This window comes from Oncorhynchus mykiss, chromosome Y (genome assembly GCF_013265735.2).
Source record: "Oncorhynchus mykiss isolate Arlee chromosome Y, USDA_OmykA_1.1, whole genome shotgun sequence".
Taxonomy (NCBI): Eukaryota; Metazoa; Chordata; class Actinopteri; order Salmoniformes; family Salmonidae; genus Oncorhynchus; species Oncorhynchus mykiss.
The window spans coordinates 26,969,545-26,989,573 of NC_048593.1; the positions used below are offsets into that span (position 1 = coordinate 26,969,545).

General features: G+C 41.1%; 1 protein-coding gene across 2 annotated transcripts; it reads right to left on the reverse strand.

The window, feature by feature from the left end:
- Positions 1-534: 534 nt before the first annotated feature.
- slc2a11l (solute carrier family 2 member 11, like) lies at positions 535-19,133 on the reverse strand. Of its 2 annotated transcripts, XM_021591071.2 has the most exons (12): positions 18,588-19,133; positions 18,304-18,402; positions 17,147-17,307; positions 16,848-16,972; positions 16,576-16,705; positions 16,322-16,470; positions 15,933-16,120; positions 14,273-14,383; positions 4,135-4,236; positions 3,813-3,888; positions 3,595-3,722; positions 535-1,642 (listed from the first exon to the last, which is right to left on the reverse strand). In XM_021591071.2, exons 1-12 carry the CDS (start codon positions 18,609-18,611, stop codon positions 1,424-1,426), a joined length of 1,512 nt encoding a protein of 503 aa, XP_021446746.1. In that variant the 5' UTR covers positions 18,612-19,133; the 3' UTR covers positions 535-1,423. The 2 variants fall into 2 exon arrangements, with proteins under 2 accessions (XP_021446746.1, XP_021446747.1); XM_021591072.2 differs by lacking the exon at positions 18,304-18,402 and having other exon boundaries at positions 18,588-19,108.
- Positions 19,134-20,029: the final 896 nt, after the last annotated feature.

The window sequence follows — 20,029 nt, forward strand, 5'->3', positions numbered from 1 at the left end:
CAACACACCTCCTCCTCCATGCTTCACGGTGGGAACCACAAATGCGGAGATCATCTGTTCTCACAAAGACACAGCGGTTGGAACCAAAAATCTCAAATTTGGACTCATCAGACCAAAAGGACAAATTTCCACCGGTCTAATGTCCATTGCTCGTGTTTCTTGGCCCAAGCAAGTCTCTTCTTATTGGTGTCCTTTATTAGTGGTTTCTTTGCAGCAATTCGACCATGGCGGTCTGATTCACGCAGTCTCCTCTGAACAGTTGATGTTGAAATGTGTCTGTTACTTGAATTCTGTGAAGCATTCATTTGGGCTGCAATCTGAAGTGCAGCTAAGTCTAATGAACTTATCCTCTGCAGCAGAGGTAACTCTGGGTCTTCCTTTCCTGTGGTGGTCCTCATGAGAGCCAGTTTCATCATAGCGTGTGATGGTTTTTGTGACTGCACTTGAAGAAACTTGACTGACTGACCTTCATGTCTTAAAATAATGGACTGCCATTTCTCTTTTCTTATTTGAGCTTTTCTTGCCATAATATGGACTTGGTCTTTTTTATCAAATAGGGCTATCTCCTGTATACCACCCCTACCTTGTCACAACACAACTGATCGGCTCAAATGCATTAAGAAGGACAAGGCACACCTGTTATTGAAATCCAATCCAGGAGACTGCCTCTTGAAGCTGGTTGAGAGAATACCAACAGTGTGCAAAGCTGTCATCAAGGCAAAGGGTTTAAAGAATCTCAAATATATTTTTGGTTACTACTTAATTCCATGTGGTATTGCATAGTTTTGAGGTCTTCACTATTATTCTACAATGTAGAAAATAGTAAAAAAATAAAGAAAAACCCTTGAATGAGTAGATGTGTCCAAACTTTTGACTGGTACTGTTTTTCTTGTGAATATAGACAGTAGACATACGTTTCCATTTGAAATAATCCTACACACCACAGTAATGAAAAAAATACTCTCAAAGTGAGTGTAATAAATCAGACAGATAAGCTATGCATGACAGCCCTGCTGACTCACCAATAAGAAACTCAAGGCGAACTGATTGAATCATGCTAAAATTATGTACCTTACCTTGTTCATCAGTAAAGTGCACACAGAATGCTGATTTTACAAGTAGGTGTCAGAGGTAAAACCTCTCCCTCCCTGATTAGTGTCTGTATGGCTGGGGCCAGAGCCTGATAATGACAGACGTTGGCCTGCTCACAACACTTAAACTATTTTAATAGGGGGCCCAGAGAGGTAACATTTTATCACACAACACTTACCATCATAAAGGTCAAAATTATTGATTTGCAATCAAGATGACAGCAGACTGGACATGGGTGTGTGGGGCAAATCGAGTTTTCACAAAGAAAAGGTTTTCACAGGAACGACAAAACATTGTGCAAGTCCGACACACAAGTCATTATGGAAAATGTTCAGAATTTGGTGGTTGTGCATGCCTTGATATGACTGGGTTCAGGAGGTCTCGACCTTCCCTCCCCCGAGGATCCACTGTTGGGATGCATCCTCTGAAACTCGGCCGTGATCTCCATGACAGTGCGGTTCTTGGTCTCAGGCACGTTGTACCACACAAACATCCCAGACAGGAAACAGAAGACGAAGAAAATCAGGAAGCAAAAGTAGTCCATATTCTCCTGCGTATAAGAATACACTGTGAGTGTGTGTGACATCAGCTGCCATGGTTACACATAAAATAAGAGTACCGTTACCTATGTAAGGTACTAGTGACACAATACGTAAGGTACAACTGTTACACCTGTTGGCAGTTTGTGTATAAAATCAAATAACATTTTATTGGTCACATACACATGGTTAGCAGATGTTATTGCGAGTGTTGCGAAATGCTTGTGCTTCTAGTTCCGAGAGATTACATGTTAGATATTGCACTAACAATTCCACAACAACTACCTAATACACAAATCTAAGTAAAGGACTGGAATAAAAACAAACACTACCCGTTCAAATGTTTGGGGTCACTTTGAAATGTCCTTGTTTTCCATGAAAACATACATGAAGTGAGTTGCAAAATGAATAGGAAATATAGTCAAGACATTGACAAAGTTCTAATGATTTTTAATTGAAATAATAATTGTGTCCTTCAAACTTTGCTTTTGTCAAAGAATCCTCCATTTGCAGCCTTGCAGACCTTTGGCATTCTAGTTGTCAATTTGTTGAGGTAATCTGAGGGGATTTCACCACATGCTTCCTGAAGCACCTCCCACAAGTTGGATTGGCTTGATGGGCACTTCTTACGTATCATACGGTCAAGCTGCTCCCACAACAGCTCAATAGGGTTGAGATCCGGTGACTGTGCTGGCCACTCCATTATAGACAGAATATCAGCTGACTGCTTCTTCCCTAAATAGTTATTGCATAGTTTGGAGCTGTGCCTTGGGTCATTGTCCTGTTGTAGGAGGAAATTGGCTCCAATTAAGCGCCGTCCACAGGGTATGGTGTGGCGTTGCAAAATGGAGTGATAGCCTTCCTTCTTCAAGATCCCTTTTACCCTGTACAAATCTCCCACTTTACCACCACCAAAGCACCCCAGACCATCACATTGCCTCCACCATGCTTGACAGATGGCATCAAGCACTCTTCAGCATCTTTACATTTTTTCTGCTTCTCACGAATGTTCTTCTTTGTGATCAGAACACCTCAAACTTAGATTAGTCTGTCCATTACACATTTTTCCAATCTTCCTCTGTGCAGCGTCTGTGTGCTTTTTCCCATCTTAATATTTTATTTTTATTGACCAGTCTGAGATATAGCATTTTCGTTGCAACTCTGCCTAGAAGGCCAGCATCCCGGAGTCGCCTCTTCACTGTTGACGTTGAGACTGGTGTTTTGCGGGTACTATTTAATGAAGCTGCCAGTTGAGGACTTGTGAGGCTTCTGTTTCTCAAACTAGACACTCTAATGTACTTGTTCTCTTGCTCAGTTGTGCACCGGGGCCTCCCACTCCTCTTTATATTCTAGTTAAAGACAGTTTGCGCTGTTCAGTGAAGGGAGTAGCACACAGCGTTGTACAAGATCTTTAGTTTCTTGGCAATTTCTCGCATGGAATAGCCTTCATTTCTCAGAACAAGAAGAGTGACGAATTACAGAAGAAAGTTTTGTTTCTGGCCATTTTGAGCCTGTAATCGAACCCACAAATGCTGGTGCTCCAGATACTCAACTAGTGTAAAGAAGGACAGTTTTACTGCTTCTTTAATTAGCACAACAGTTTTCGGTTGTGCTAACATAATTGAAAAAGGGTTTTCTAATGATCAATTAGCCTTTTAAAATGATAAACTTGGATTAGCTAACACAACGTGCCATTGGAACACAGGAGTGATGGTTGCTGATAATGGGCCTCTCTACGCCTATGTAGATATTCCATTAAAATAAATAAATAAAGCCGTTTCCAGCTACAATAGTCATTTACAACATTAACAATGTCTACACTGTATTTCTGATCGATTTGATGTTATTTTAATGGACAAAAAAATAGCTTTTCTTTCAAAAACAAGGACATTTCTAAGTGACCCCAAACTTTTGAACGGTAGTGTACATACAAAGACAAGGTGTGAGAAGCTGATGTGCTCACCACTATGACTGGGAAGAGCAACCCCAGGAGGAAGAGGCCCAGCCAGTTGAGGGTGCAGCCGATGGTGTAGGCAGCTGATTTGAATGACTGGTTGAAGATATCACCAGGTAGAGACACTGTCACTCCAGCTAGGAGCAATAAACAATGAAAATACCAGATAAGTAAGTTGATCCATTGTTTTGGCATGGCTTAGTCATACGTCAGGATATAGGACCCACCTGGTCCACTGGAGAATAAGAAGATGAAGATGAAGATGAGAAGCATACTGCAGTAAGGCATCCAGGAAACTTGGATCTGAACAACAAACAACAAAGGTGTAACTTATTAATGAGCCATTGTTGTTTCCACCCACGGTAAAATATTAAATGTAACCCAGTGATAATATATAGGGACATCCTGTGAACTTTAGAGCTGGATGACATGCCTCAGAGAATTCCATTCATTCATTAGTAATGAGTATTGTTCTATTTGTGGTAAAGATGGAACCCACAAACTATGTAGTTGATGACAGTAGTGTGTTGCTTATAATGTTTGACTTACCTGCAGGTAGAGTGTAAGGGTCAGGAGACCCAAGGTAACTGCCATGCATAGGTAACCCCTATAGAGCATTAGCTTCTTTCCTGTGCTCTCAATCACCATCACCTGTCATACCAAAGGGGGGTTAACGATCAGAGTCAAATATTGACATTAGGAATTTCACTGTCAACTGGACATAGATACAACACCACAGGGGTGGGGCACTCTTAGTAAATACAGTTGAAGTCGGAAGTTTACATACACTTAGTTGAAGTCCTTAAAAATGGTTTTCAACCACTCCACAAATTTCTTGTTAATAAACTATAGTTTTGTCAAGTCGGTTAAGACATCAACTTTGTGCATGACACAAGTCATTTTCCAACAATTGTTTACAGACAAATTATTTCACTTATAATTCACTGTATCACAATTCCAGTGGGTCAGAAGGTGGAGGCTTGCAAGCCGAAGAACACCATCCCAACCGTGAAGCATGGGGGTGACAGCATCATTTTGTAGGGGTGCTTTGCTGCAAGAGGGACTGGTGCCCTTCACAAAATAGATGGCATCATAAGGAGGAAAATTATGTGGATATTTTGAAGCAACATCTCAAGACATCAGTCAGGAAGTTAAAGCTTGTTTGCAAATGAGTCATCCAAATGGACAATGACCCCAAGCATACAAAGTTGTATCACCCTACTATTATTCTGACATTTCACATTCTTAAAATAAAATGGTGATCCTAACTGACCTAAGACAGGGAATTTATACTAGAATTAAATGTCAGTAATTCTGAAAAACTGAGTTTAAATGTATTTGGCTAAGGTGTACTTCCGACTTCAACTGTAGTTACAGGCTTGAGAACATGCAAGTCTTGTTGACAAACCCCTCTTAAAAGGTCAAACAAAAGATGATGCATGCATAGCCGTGGGAAGTAGGGGTACTGAGGGTGCTGCAGCACCTGCTGAAAAATCAGAACACTTTAAAAAAAAATAAAAAATAAGAAAATATTTTTTCAGAAAAGTAGAGCATTGAGGACATTACTAGTATTAGCGGACCGATATCCCAATGATTGTGTAATTTTTTTCTTCTTCAGCATCTCAGCTTTGGCAAAAAAGGTAGTTGTATAATTAAGAACTTAGTGATAACGTCGCAGCTATCACAAGCTGGCAGAGTGTTTAGTTCATTACCAAGTGTCGCCACCTTCTGCTGTGAACATCTCAGTTTTGGACATTATTTCCTTTCTGACCAATTTATTCATCACTGTGCGTGAATACCAAAACTACCACATCTTAAATGGATAAATGGACAGTTAATTGGATAATCAAAGCTGAGTGACATGGCACAGAATTGCAAACATTGTTCATCTCCAATCACATTAAGGAACCCTAAACTGAGGAACTGTCTCTCTCGCCGTTTCTCTAATAGGAGTACAATCTCCATAACTTATAAATTCCAGTGGCATCTCCCTCTAATTCAGTAGCCTTTGTTTTGTCCTGTTTCAACAGAAGTAAATTAACTTGACTTATTTTCGGCAGTTGATGCACCATAGAGCTAGCCAAAAGTTGGCTAACGTTAGATATTTTTGCCTTAATCACAGTCAGTATAGCAATGTAACGTTATTGATCTGTCAGTTTCCTTAGCCAATTCCCTACTTTACACACTGACACAGTATAAACAGCTCTACAGGCTTCACTGTCATGTTGCACAGTCAGTACACAAAACTATGCTCCTCATGTCTTAGCAGGATCAGATGATGACAGGTGTCTTGAACGCACTGCACAACACGTCACTTCCTGTTGAACGCGGAATGAGGGAGAGCTCGGTTTGATATTTTGGTCTATTGAATAAGTTTGGTTACTAGCTAGCTCCCTTTTGTGTTTGGATTCCATGACGTGGTTAGCATCAGTTGCTGGTACCGCTACCATCTGTTCAGTGATCCCGCCGACCAAGGCTGGGTCTGAGGAGCTGCTTGGCGTAGCACCTAGCCTAGCTGGCTGCCTATTAAGCTAGCAGGATTTTCTTAAGGGGTTGAACGCAGCCCATGATGCAGTTAGCCATTGTGGCTGGGACCACGGATGGTCTCGGGCTTCTGGCGGTCTGCTGTTTGTTGTTTCCAATCTTACCTGCGACGTGCCCTGTTTGGATTGTAAACAGTAACAGCGTAACCTACGTTGCTACCATGACGAAGACCAAACCCGGCAGGAGTAACGTTGAGGACAGTGTTGTCTCTATCACAGGTGAAGGATATTTTAAACTAACAAAAGTAGTTAAACAGTTGTTACAACAACAAGAAAATTGCTTCAAGTGTTGTGTGCAAATACTGGTGGAGTCAACTAATAAAATAAATGGATGGCCTGACCAGAGAGATCCAGGACCTGAAGAACAGTTTGCAGTTCTTCCAGGGTCAGCTCGATGAGTTGAAACAGGAGAATGGCAAGATGACAACAATCTAAGTCATTGAGAGAGGACATCAGTTCTGTTTGGGAATCCATGATAACAATGATGGAGAAATTAGATTATTTTAAGGGACAATCAAGGCGGGACAACATGGTTGCTGACAGAATTGCCGAATATCCATGAGACCTGGGCGGAGTCTGAGAACAAAGTGAGGGAAATGATCTCGGCGAAACTGAAAATGGACCACAGGAGGTGGAGTGTGCCCACAGGACTGGAAAACCCACCACCGGCCCAGGTGACAGGCCAATAGTTGTCAAGTTCCTGAGGTTCAAGGACAAGGTAGCTGTTCTGGAAAGAACCAAGAACTTGAGAGGAACGTACATCTTCCTCAACGAGGACTATCCTGAAGCTGTGCGCCAGAAGAGGAAAGAACTGATCCCAGCCATGAAAGCTGCCAGAGCACGTGAGAACATTGCTTACATCCGCTATGACAGGCTCATTGTCCACACTCAAGCGTTATTGAAGTGTTGAGTTTGCAGGTTCACCTGGCACATCTAAAGCTTTTTATTTTGGCGTGTTGCCATAGGCCACCAAGTGCTAACAGTCAGTATCTAAATAATATGTGAGAAATGCTTGCTAGTGTATGTGATGTAAACGGAGAGATCCACTTCCTTGAGGATCTCAATATTGACTGGTTTTCATCAAGCTGTCCGGTCAAGAGGAAACTTCTCACTGTAACCAGTGCCTGTAATCTGGTTCAGGTTATTAAATCAACATACCAGGGTGTTTACAAACACTAAAGGAACAAGATAGTCCACATGCACTGATCCCATTTTTACTAATACTGTAGAACTTTGTTCTAAAGCTGTATTCGTACCCAATGGATGCAGTGATCACAATATAGTGGCTATATCCAGGAAAGCCAAAGTTCCAAAAGCTGAGCCTAAAATAGTGTATGCGAGATCATATAAAATATTTTTCTGTGACTTATGTAGATGTCAAAATATTTGTTGGTCTGATTGTAAGGAGAATCCAGACACTGCACGTGATGAATTTATGAAATTGCTTCTTCCAGTTATTGTTAAGGCGCCATAGATTGCTGAGGAATTGAAAAAACATGGTTGAAAGAGATGGGGCAAAAGGACCGACTAATAAGTCTGGCTGCACATCTGACTGGCTGACTTACTACAAACTGAGAAATTGTGACTAAACTCAACAAAAAGAAGAAGCTGTATTATGAAGCCAAGATAAATTATATAAAGAATGATTGAAAAAAAACTTGAGTACTATAAATGAAATTATGGACAGAAAGACAAATTCATCTCCATCTTTCATTGAATCAGATGGCTTATTCATCACAAAAACATTTGATGTTGCCTATTATTTTAATGATTACTTCATTGGCAAAGTGGACAAACTTAGGCAGGAAATGCCAACAACAGTGAGCCATTGTATTCATGCATAAAAAAATGAATAATGAAAGAATAGCATTGTGAGTTTTGTAAAGTTAGTGTGGGAGAGGTGGAAAAATTATTGTTATCGATCAATAATGACAAACCTAGCATTGACAACTTAGATGGAAAGCTACTGAGGATGGTAGCTGACTCCGATTATAGCCACTCCTATCTGTCATGTCTTTAATCTGAGCCTAGAGGAAAGTCTTTGGCCTCAGGCCTGGAGGGAAGCCGAAGATATTCCAAAACCCAAGAGTGGTAAAGCGGCCTTTACTGGTTCTAACACCAGACCTATCAGCTCTTAGCAAACTGTTGGAAAGAATTGTGTTTGACCAAATACAATGCTATTTCTCTGTAAACAAATGAATAACCAACTTTCAGCATGCTTATAGAGAAGGGCACTCAACATGCCCTGCATTGACACAAATGACTAATGATTGGTTGAAATTCATTTATTATAATATTGTGGGAGCTGTACTGTTAGATTTCAGTGCAGCCTTTGATAGTATTGATAACCTGTTGAGAAATATTGTGTTATGGCCTTTCAACCTCTGCCATATCATGGATTCAGAGATGTCTAATAGAACTCATTTTTTCAATTTTTTTATGGAAGCTTCTCTAACGTCAAACTTGCAAAGTGTGGTGAACCACAAGGCAGCTCTCTAGGCCCTCTACTATTTTCCATTTTTGCCACTGGCATTAAACAAAGCATGCGTGTCCGTGTATGCTGATGATTCAACCATATACACATCAGCTACCACAGCTATTGAAGTCACTGAAACCCTTAAAGAGTTGCAGTCTATTTTGGAATGGATGGCCAGTTATAAACTGGTCCTGAATATCCTGAAAACTAAGAGCATTGTATTTGGTACAAATCAAGTTCTAGACCTCAGCTGAATCTGATAATGAATGGTGTGGCTGTTGAACAAGTTCAGGAGACTAAATTACCTGGTGTTACCTTAGATTCAATGGTTGTAAAGATGAAGAAAGGTATGTCCGTAATAAAGAGATACTCTGCTTTTTTAACACCACACTCCACAAAGCAAGTCCTGCAGGCTTTAGTTTTATCTTATCTTGATTATTGTCCAGTCATATGGTCAAGTGCTGTAAAGAAAGACATAGTTAAGCTGCAGCTGACCCAGAACAGAGCCACATGTCTTGCTCTTCATTGTAATCAGAGGGCTAATATTAATACTATGCATGCCAGTCTCTCTTGGCTAAAAGTTGAGGAAAGACTGTGTCACTTCTTGTTTTATAAGATCCATTAATGTGTTGAAAATTCCTAATTGTTTGCATAGTCAACTTACACACACACTTACCCCACCAGACATGCCACCAGGGGTCTTTTCACAGTCCCCAGGTCCAGAACAAATTCAAGGAAACGTACAGTATATAGAGAGCCATGAGTGCATGGAACTCCCATCTTGTATAGAGCAAGTGAACAGCAAACCCGTTTTCACAAAACAAATAAAATAACCTCACAGCACAACGCCTCCCACATGTGACCTACTTTTTATTTTTTATTTCACCTTTATTTAACCAGGTAGGCTAGTTGAGAACAAGTTCTCATTTGCAACTGCGACCTGGCCAAGATAAAGCATAGCAGTATGAACAGACAACACAGAGTTACACATGGAGTAAACAATTAACAAGTCAATCACACAGTAGAAAAAAAGAGAGTCTATATACATTGTGTGCAAAAGGCATGAGGAGGTAGGCAAATAATTACAATTTTGCAGATTAACACTGGAGTGATAAATGATCAGATGGTCATGTACAGTGTGCAAAAGAGCAGAAAAGTAAATAAATATAAACAGTATGGGGATGAGGTAGGTAAAATTGGGTGGGCTATTTACCGATAGACTATGTACAGATGCAGCGATCAGTTAGCTGCTCAGATAGCAGATGTTTGAAGTTGGTGAGGGAGATAAAAGTCTCCAACTTCAGCGATTTTTGCAATTCGTTCCAGTCACAGGCAGCAGAGAACTGGAACGAAAGGCGTCCAAATGAGGTATTGGCTTTAGGGATGATCAGTGAGATACACCTGCTGGAGCGCGTGCTACGGGTGGGTGTTGCCATCGTGACCAGTGAACTGAGATAAGGCGGAGCTTTACCTAGCATGGACTTGTAGATGACCTGGAGCCAGTGGGTCTGGTTACGAATATGTAGCGAGGGCCAGCCGACCAGAGCATACAGGTCGCAGTGGTGGGTGGAATAAGGTGCTTTAGTAACAAAACGGATGGCACTGTGATAAACTTCATCCAGTTTGCTGAGTATAGTATTGGAAGCTATTTTGTAGATGACATCGCCGAAGTCGAGGATCGGTGGGATAGTCAGTTTTACTAGGGTAAGTTTGGCGGTGTGAGTGAAGGAGGCTTTGTTACGGAATAGAAAGCCGATTCTAGATTTCATTTTAGATTGGAGATGTTTGATATGAGTCTGGAAGGAGAGTTTACAGTCTAGCCAGACACCTAGGTACTTATAGATGTCCACATATTCTAGGTTGGAACCATCCAGGGTGGTGATGCTAGTCGGGCGTGCGGGTGCAGGCAGCGAACGGTTGAAAAGCATGCATTTGGTTTTACTAGCGTTTAACCTCTTAGAGCTCTAGGGGCGCTATTTCATTTTTGGATAAAAAACGTTCCCGTTTTATTCCCGTTTTATTTTGTCACGAAAAGATGCTCGACTATGCATATTCTTGACAGTTTTGGAAAGAAAACACTTTGAAGTTTCAGAATCTGCAAAGATTTTGTCTGTAAGTGCCCCAGAACTCATTCTACAGGCGAAACCAAGATGATGCATCACCCAGGAATTAGCAGAATTTCTGAAGCTCTGTTTTCCATTCTCTCCTTATATGGCTGTGATTGCGCAAGGAATGAGCCTACACTTTCTGTCGTTCGCCCAAGGTCTTAGCAGCATTGTGACGTATTTGTAGGCATATCATTGGAAGATTGGCCATAAGAGACTACATTTTCCAGAGGTCCGCCCGGTGTCCTTTGTCTAAATTTGTGCGTAATCTTCAGGTGCGGTCATTTTCTCCTGGGATTCAGGAGAGAAAGCATGTGTCCAAGAACGATGTATCAATGAAGAGATATGTGAAAAACACCTTGAGGATTGATTCTAAACAACGTTTGCCATGTTTTCAGTCGATATTATGGAGTTAATTTGGAAAAAAGTTTGCGTTTTGAGGACTGAATTTATGGATTTTTTTTGGTAGCCAAATGTGATGTATAAAACGGAGCTATTTCTAATACACAAGGAATCTTTTTGGAAAAACTGAGCATCTGCTATCTAACTGAGAGTATCCTCATTGAAAACATCAGAAGTTCTTCAAAGGTAAATGATTTTATTTGAAGGCTTTTATGTTTTTGTTAATGTTGCGTGCTGGATGCTAACGCTAATGCTAACGCTAAATGCTAACGCGAAATGCTAACTCTAGCTAGCTACTTTTACACAAATGATTGTTTTCCTATGGTTGAGAAGCATATTTTGAAAATCTGAGATGACAGTGTTGTTTACAAAAGGCTAAGCTTGAGAGATGGCATATTTATTTCATTTCATTTGCGATTTTCATAAATAGTTAACGTTGTGTTATGCTAATGAGCTTGCTGATAGATTTACACAATCCTGGATACAGGGGTTTTTTCATAGCTAAACGTGACGCAGAAAACGGAGCGATTTGTCCTAAACAAATAATCTTTCAGGAAAAACTGAACATTTGCTATCTGAGTCTCCTCATTGAAAACATCTGAAGTTCTTCAAAGGTAAATGATTTTTTTGAATGCTTTTCTGTTTTTTTGTGTAAATGTTGCCAGCTGAATGCTAATGCTAAATGCTACGTTAGCCATCAATACTGTTACACAAATGCTTGTTTTGCAATGGTTGAGAAGCATATTTTGAAAATCTGAGATGACAGTGTTGTTAACAAAAGGCTAAGCTTGAGAGCTAGCATATTTATTTCATTTCATTTGCGATTTTCATGAATAGTTAACGTTGCGTTATGGTAATGAGCTTGAGTCTGTATTCACGAACCCGGATCCGGGATGGGGAGATCAGAAAGGTTAAGAGCAGTTGGAGGCCACGGAAGGAGTGTTGTATGGCATTGAAGCTCGTTTGGAGGTTAGATAGCACAGTATCCAAGGATGGGCCGGAAGTATACAGAATGGTGTCGTCTGCGTAGAGGTGGATCAGGGAATCGCCCGCAGCAAGAGCAACATCACTAATATATACAGAGAAAAGAGTCGGCCCGAGAATTGAACCCTGTGGCACCCCCATAGAGACTGCCAGAGGACCGGACAGCATGCCCTCCGATTTGACACACTGAACTCTGTCTGCAAAGTAGTTGGTGAACCAGGCAAGGCAGTCATCAGAAAAACCGAGGCTACTGAGTCTGCCGATAAGAATATGGTGATTGACAGAGTCGAAAGCCTTGGCAAGGTCGATGAAGACGGCTGCACAGTACTGTCTTATATCGATGGCGGTTATGATATCGTTTAGTACCTTGAGCGTGGCTGAGGTGCACCCGCGACCGGCTCGGAAACCAGATTGCACAGTGGAGAAGGTACGGTGGGATTCGAGATGGTCAGTGACCTGTTTGTTGACTTGGCTTTCGAAGACCTTAGATAGGCAGGGCAGGATGGATATAGGTCTGTAACAGTTTGGGTCCAGGGTGTCTCCCCCTTTGAAGAGGGGGATGACTGCGGCAGCTTTCCAATCCTTGGGGATCTCAGACAATATGAAAGAGAGGTTGAATAGGCTGGTAATAGGGGTTGCGACAATGGCGGCGGATAGTTTCAGAAATAGAGGGTCCAGATTGTGTATGTACTGACATGTATGTGTAACTGATAGATGCACACACACATTTAAAAAGATTAACATGTAGTGTGTATGTCAATTGTAAAGTATTTTGTCTGTAATGTCTTTTTCATTAAGTGTCAGACCCCAGTAAAGACTTGGTGTTGCTATTGGCGTCGGCTAATGGGGACCCTAATAAATCAAATCCCAGCAGGGTCACACAACCAGGGAAGACCAGTCTATGAAGCTCAGGTGAATTTTACAGTATATTATAACAATCAATGAATGGATTCAAAGTTCCATCTTGAGTTGATGGTTAGGATACAGTCTGGGATCTGGGAATTATGGTCATTTCAATTATTGAACCATTGATTCTATTCTTGGATAATATAATGTATAAATGTACGCCAATGCAATTCTTTGTCATGCCTCATCTGAGAAGGATCAGATGGTGACCGGGGTCTCAGCAGGGTCAGGCAACCAGGGAAGACCAGTCTGCGCTGAGGTGAACTTTTACAAATGCAACACTTTATTCTCTCTGTGCAGCAAACACTGGACAAGCCAGAAGATTCAAAGATTGAAAACTATTTTAAGGCAGTCTGACAAACCTCTAAAGTTGATTTCCAAACTATATCAAGGGTTGATAGAGGCTTTCCCAACGACAGAAAACATGTCAAACAAAAATGTGAGGAAGACCTGGGAAGACACTAGTGATGATGAAGGGATACAGATATGTTTGAATGCCCAGCCATGTTCATATAATCTCAGACATAAATTACTGCAGACCATTCATAGAAAGTACTATATGCCTGTGAAACTGAATATCATGCACTCAGAAAAGTAATTCCTCTGCTGGAGGTGTAAAACACAAAAGGGGACATATTTCAATATGTTATGCTCTTGTGAAGGCTGACTGAATTCTGGCAAAGAGTAAGTTATTTTATCTCAGCATGTCTACAGATCCTCCTTTCTCCATGTTTTTGTTTGTTTGGAAATATTGATACTGGAGACTTGTCAGAAGAAACTGTGTAACCTAGCATTTATAGTGGCTAAGAAATACATGGCCTTTAAATGGGAAGGTTGGTTATCCTCCCTCAATGTCACAATGGATGGCAGAAATGTCATTCCATGTGTTATTTCATAGTTTTGATGTCTTCACTATTATTCTACAATGTAGAAAATGTAGTTTTAAAATGAAAAAAAAAAACAACTGGAATGAGTAAGTGTGTTAAAACTTGCTCCCAAGTGGCGCAGCGACTCTAAAAAAAACTATATCAAGCAAGTATTTATATTCTGCAAGTATTACATCAGATTAATTGTTTTGTACAGAAATATAATTTAGTCTAAATGTTTTCACAAAAGAAGTCCACTGGGCTTTTACTAGTCCTGTATTAGTGGACCGATGTAGACGTTTTCCGCAAGTAGTCCTCCCTCCCATATGAACCGTCACAGTTCATAAAGGCTCATATAGGGACAATACGAGTTAGTGATGATGGATATGGTAAAACACGACTCACACAGACCAGGGAGGTAGAAACCTCACACAGACCGGTTCCCAAGGCAACATGGCGTAACTGGTGTGTAGGGATCCCGGCAGTACGGAACACGTCAAATGAGTAAAGGTACACCTGCAGAGGAACAAGGTTTATCACTTAATCAGACTTTATACTCTGAACAAAAATATAAAAATGTCAAAGATTTTACTGAGTTGCAGTTCATATATGGAAATCAGTCAATTTAAATAAATAAATGAGGCTCTAATCTATGGATTTCACATGACTGAGAATACATATATGCAGGTAGGGCCATGGATCAGAAAACCAGTTAGTATCTGGTGTGAACACCATTTGCCCCATGCAGCATGACATCTCCTTGGCATAGATGATCAGGCTGTTGATTTTGGACTGTGGAATGTTGTCCCACTCCTCTTCAATGGCTGTGTGAAGCTGCTGGATATTGGTGGGAACTGGAACATGTTGTCATACATGCCAATCCAGAGCATCCCAAACATTCTCAATGGGTGACATGTCTGTTGAATATGCAGACCATGGAAGAACTGGGTCATTTTCAGCTTCCAGGAATTGTGTATAGATCCTTGCGACATGGGGCTGTGCATTATCATGCTGAAACACGAAGTGATGACGGCCGATGAAAGGCACGACAATGAGCCTCAGGATCTTGTCACGGTATCACTGTGCATTCAAATTGCCATCGATAAAATGCAATTGTGATCATTGTCCGTAGCTTTTACCTGTCCATACCTTAACCCCACCGCCACCATAGAACCCTGGTGAGGATGACAAGCACGCAGATGAGCTACACTGAGATGGTTTCTGACAGTTTGTGCAAACTCACAGTTTCATCAGATTTCCAGGTGGCTGGTCACAGACGATCCCGCAGGTGAAGAATCCGGTTTTGGAGGTCCTGGGTTGGCTTGGTTTCACGTGGTCTGTGGTTTTGAGGCCGGTTGGACGTACTGCCAAATTCTCTAAAATGACGTTGGAGGCGACTTATGGTAGATTTTTGCTCACCGTTCTTGTGATCATTTTGAGATCTTGCGTGAAGCCCCAGATCGAGGGAGATCATCAGTGGTCTTGTATGTCTTCCATTTCCTAATAATTGCTCCCACAGTTGATTTCTTCAAACCAAGCTGCTTACCTATTGCAGATTCAGTCTTCCCAGCCTGGTGCAGGTCTACAATTTTGTTTCTGGTGTCCTTCGACAGCTCTTTGGTCTTGGCCATAGTAGAGTTTGGAGTGTGACTGTTTGAGGTTGTGGACAGGTGTCTTTTATACTGATAACAAGTTCAAACAGGTGCCATTAATACAGGTAACGAGTGGAGGACAGAGGAGCCTCTGTTACAGGTTACAGGTCTGTGAGAGCCAGAAATATTGCTTGTTTGTAGGTGACCAAATACTTATTTTCCACCATAATTTGCAAATAAATTCATAAAAAAATCCTACAATGTGATTTTCTGGATTTTTTTCTCATTTTGTCTCTCATAGTTGAAGTGTACCTATGATGAAAATTACAGGCCTCTCATCTTTTTAAGTGTGAGAACTTGCACAATTGGTGGCTGACTAAATACTTTTTTGCCCCACTATATATCCTAACTACAACTCTTGCTCAAACACATCCAAACACAATGTCTTCGTGGACCAACTTCATGAAACTCACAGCGTTGATGCCACTGAACTGCAGGGTGGTGAAGGCGACGAGGATGGTGAGGAACTGCCAGCGTACATCCTGGTCCAGGATCAGGTCCAACACAGTGTGGCTGCGGACTCCCTTCGTGGAGGCGTGCTCCACCAGCAGCTCCTCCACCTCCGCACTGTGGTCTCTGTTGCCCCACAGCCTGCGGATGGCTACAAGGGGGAAAGGCCCAGTAAGATACACAAGTGGAAAAGGATATTAAAGCCCAATAAGATAGACTGCTGAGTCAGATATTACGATGATGATTGTGAGGATGATTATGAAAACACTAATTGCATCAAGTACATTTTTAGTGAGGTAGCGTTCCTTAGGCAACCCATTACCTGTCAATATTCCTTCACCCAGGTGCTTACCCTTCTCACAGCCCTGGCGGTCGCCCCGGTCCAGCAGCAGGTATTTGGGTGACTCTGGGAGGAAGGGCAGGGTGATGAGCTGGAGCAGGGCGGTCGCACCACTGAAGCCCAACAACCAAGGCCACCTGTCCTCTGTCCCCAATAACTCACTGCAAGGACAGAGTACACTATCAAATAATAACACATTGTTTGTTCACCACAGGTTAAACTGATATAAGCATCCCTGACTGACACACTAGGACCAGATAGCTCACCTGATCCCCAGAAGCTGACCTGAGAACTTCCCCATGGACAGAAAGGTGGAAACAGACACACCCACTATCCCTCGCAGCCTCTTGGGGGCACATTCCACTAGGTACATGGTGTGGATACTGAGGCTAACACCTGCAGCACACACAAGAAAGGATCAACCTTATCACAGACAGTTTGGCAGCATCAATCCTCTAGTGAGATATTAAGACAGGTATAAAGATGACCTTGTTTTGGATGGACCTTTCCTATGAATGGAATCCATTCATCAGCTTACCTGCATTAATGCCGTAGAGGAAACGTCCAACCATGATCATCTCAAAGGACATGGCCATTTTACTCAACAGCATCATCCCAGCACCGCCAATGGCAAACAGGTTGTTCAACAACAGGCATCTCTTTCTGTTAAGTGTGGTGGGGAAAAATAATAATCAATATAATTCCTGTTCTACTACAACAAATATAACCACACCAACACACCTTCAAACAAGAGGCCAAAATCATTGCATGGCCAGGATGCATACCCCAAGTCTTGGCCCAGTATGAAACCTGACACTTTCTACTACTACCACTTACCTCCCATATGCTGATGAGAGGCGGCCGGCACACAGGGTCCCAAGGAGACCCCCGATGCAGAAGATGGAGACGATGAAGGACCAGATGAGAGTCACTTCCCACTGTTCCAGGGATATACTATACCGCTGCAGGCATGTGGTGTTCACGAGCTCCTTTATGAACTACAGCAACACCAAGATGGTGGCCGTGACGTTTTGGAATTGGGTCAGTCAAACAATTACGGATCTCAAACCATTTCTCATTTTCCCCCAGACAAAATATTTACAGTTTACATTGGTGCATGTCTCCAACTGAAGTTGTTGCTTTGTTGAGAGAAAATAGTGATTTGGAGCTATTACATTATTGTTATAGAAACTTGAGTGTAACTTTTTTTTAGTTCAGTTTATTAATTCAACCATTTAAAAAAAACAAGCACACATAAAACTTGAAAAAGCCATACATGCACATTAATATAATCATTGAGGATAACACACAATAAAGTCTGGGACTTATTTCCATTGTGGTCCTCTTGAGACAAGACGGCTAGCTAGACAAGATCAAACACAGTATGGCAGTGAAATAATAAAACAAAACAGAGAAGAACATCTCTCTCATCATTCCAGTTACATCATAGGGGTTACTCATATGGGCACAGAGGACAAACACATTTTTACTTTGTTTTTAAAGCTGCCCAGAAAGGACGTTGTTTTTATGGGCAGAGGCAACTCATTCCATTCTGAGGCTCCAGTATACAAGAAAGTACCTTTGCCAGCATTACTCCTGAAAGTGTATAAGCACACATCAGCAACACCTGATCTGGTGCTGTGAATGTGTGCATCCCTAACACGAGGAAGGTAATCACTAAGATATTTGGGCGCAGGACCATAAATACTCCTGTAAACCAAACTAGTCTAATCTGGGACACCCTAGCCTCAACAGGCAGACAGTTTAGTTCCTGAAAGCAGCTCCTGCCTATGTGAGTATGTGGACTCACCTTCAATACTACCCTGATCAGCTTATTCAGGGCTATCTGGAGCTTCCCCTTCATAAATTTAGATAAGCCCCCAAACCAGGAAGTACGAGCATAGTAACAACTGAGATTGGTTTACAAAGCAACATGTATGGTGGTCTACTTTTGTAATTTAAAAATACTTTTGAAGTGGATCTACAGTACTCACAGGAGAAGGTGAAGTTAGGACAGATATATGAAAGCCGAACTGGAATGTCCCACCAATGCCACTAATGAAAATGGCAGCAATAAGAACAGGACTTTCTAACTGGACAGAGAAGATGAAATATAAGTAAGCCTGCAACGATACACCATAAAAACAAAAACAGCCCTGGCAATTAGAATTGCCAAACAAGCAGTGATATAGTTGGGCATTGCGTAGTTACCATTAGTCACAAATGACCAATCAAAAAAAATATATATACATGAAAAATCACAAATATTGCCACTTACCAGAAGCATCAAGGCATGTGCCATAGCTAGTCCCTGGTCCCCTCAATGCAAGGAATGAGGGTAAATGAGACTCAACTAAAACAAATGTCTAACTGAAAGTGGTGATATGTTAACGTTAGGGCTGTGACGATTATGGAATTTTGGGTAATGATTGTCATGCAAATAACAGGGTTAGTCATAATTGTCCATTTTTTTTGTATGTGTTGAGCTTGTAATTTATCTTTGAAAAATATATACCTAATGAATACAACACAGCTTTGCTGTTACCTATGTCTCAAAAACAAATGGTTATGACCATGTTTGGAAACGAAACTTCTCATTCCAACCATGAGGTTCTGCTCTGCTCTTAAAATGATTACCAACTTTACCCTATTCATGTAAAAAAAAAAAAAAAAACCTGCTCTAGGGTAAAGTATATCTATCTACTTGAATACAAAGTTAAATCCCCCTTCAGCTAAATTGAAGACTATAATTTTTGGTTACACGATTATACAATAACTGTGCCAGTCCAAGTTAATGTATACACAGCTGAAATTATTGACCAAAAGTTAACATCATGTCAGAAAACCTCCTGTCCTCTCAAAAACAAATGCATATCCTTGTAGGTAAGAATAAGATCCAACTTACGTGCATCCTGCAATGTCAAGTGGTATCTGGAAATAGATTATTACACCTTGCATACAATTGACATGAATATAACACTTGATCCAAAATATTAATTGAATTATTATAAAGGAAGATTTGCCTTTATACCAATATAAAACATGTTTGATATAGACAGTCATCTTTATCACCACATGGATAATACAATTAAAAATGTGCTAATACAACATTTGAAATAAATAATTTGTTGGAAGCGAAACTGACTCGCATAAATAAATAATCTAAACCAGGCACAAACTATAAGAGCCTCAGACACTGTTCTCCATATAATTAGTTGTTTTATTTTCACCCTCTCCCTTAGTCAATATTGTCCTGTTGTAGCCGATTAGTCAGGTCCATAATTATTGGCACCCTTGATAAAGATGAGCAAAAAAATATGAAATAAATACATACTGAGCTACAGTTGAAGTGGGAAGTTTACACACACTAAGATGACTGTGCCAATAAACAGCTTGGAAAATTCCAGAAAATTATGTCACGGCTTTAGAAGCTTCCGATAGATTAATTGACATAATTTGAGTCAATTGGAGGTGTACCTGTGGATGTACTTCAAGGCCTACCTTCAAACTCACTGCCTCTTTGCTTGACATCATGGGAAAATCAAAAGAAATCAGTCAAGAACTCAGAAAAACAATTGTAGACCTCCACAAGTATGGTTCATCCTTGGGAGCAATTTCCAAGCACCTGAAGGTACCACGTTCATCTGTACAAACAATAGTACGCAAGTATAAACACCATGGGACCACGCAGCCGTCATACCGCTCAGGAAGGAGACGCGT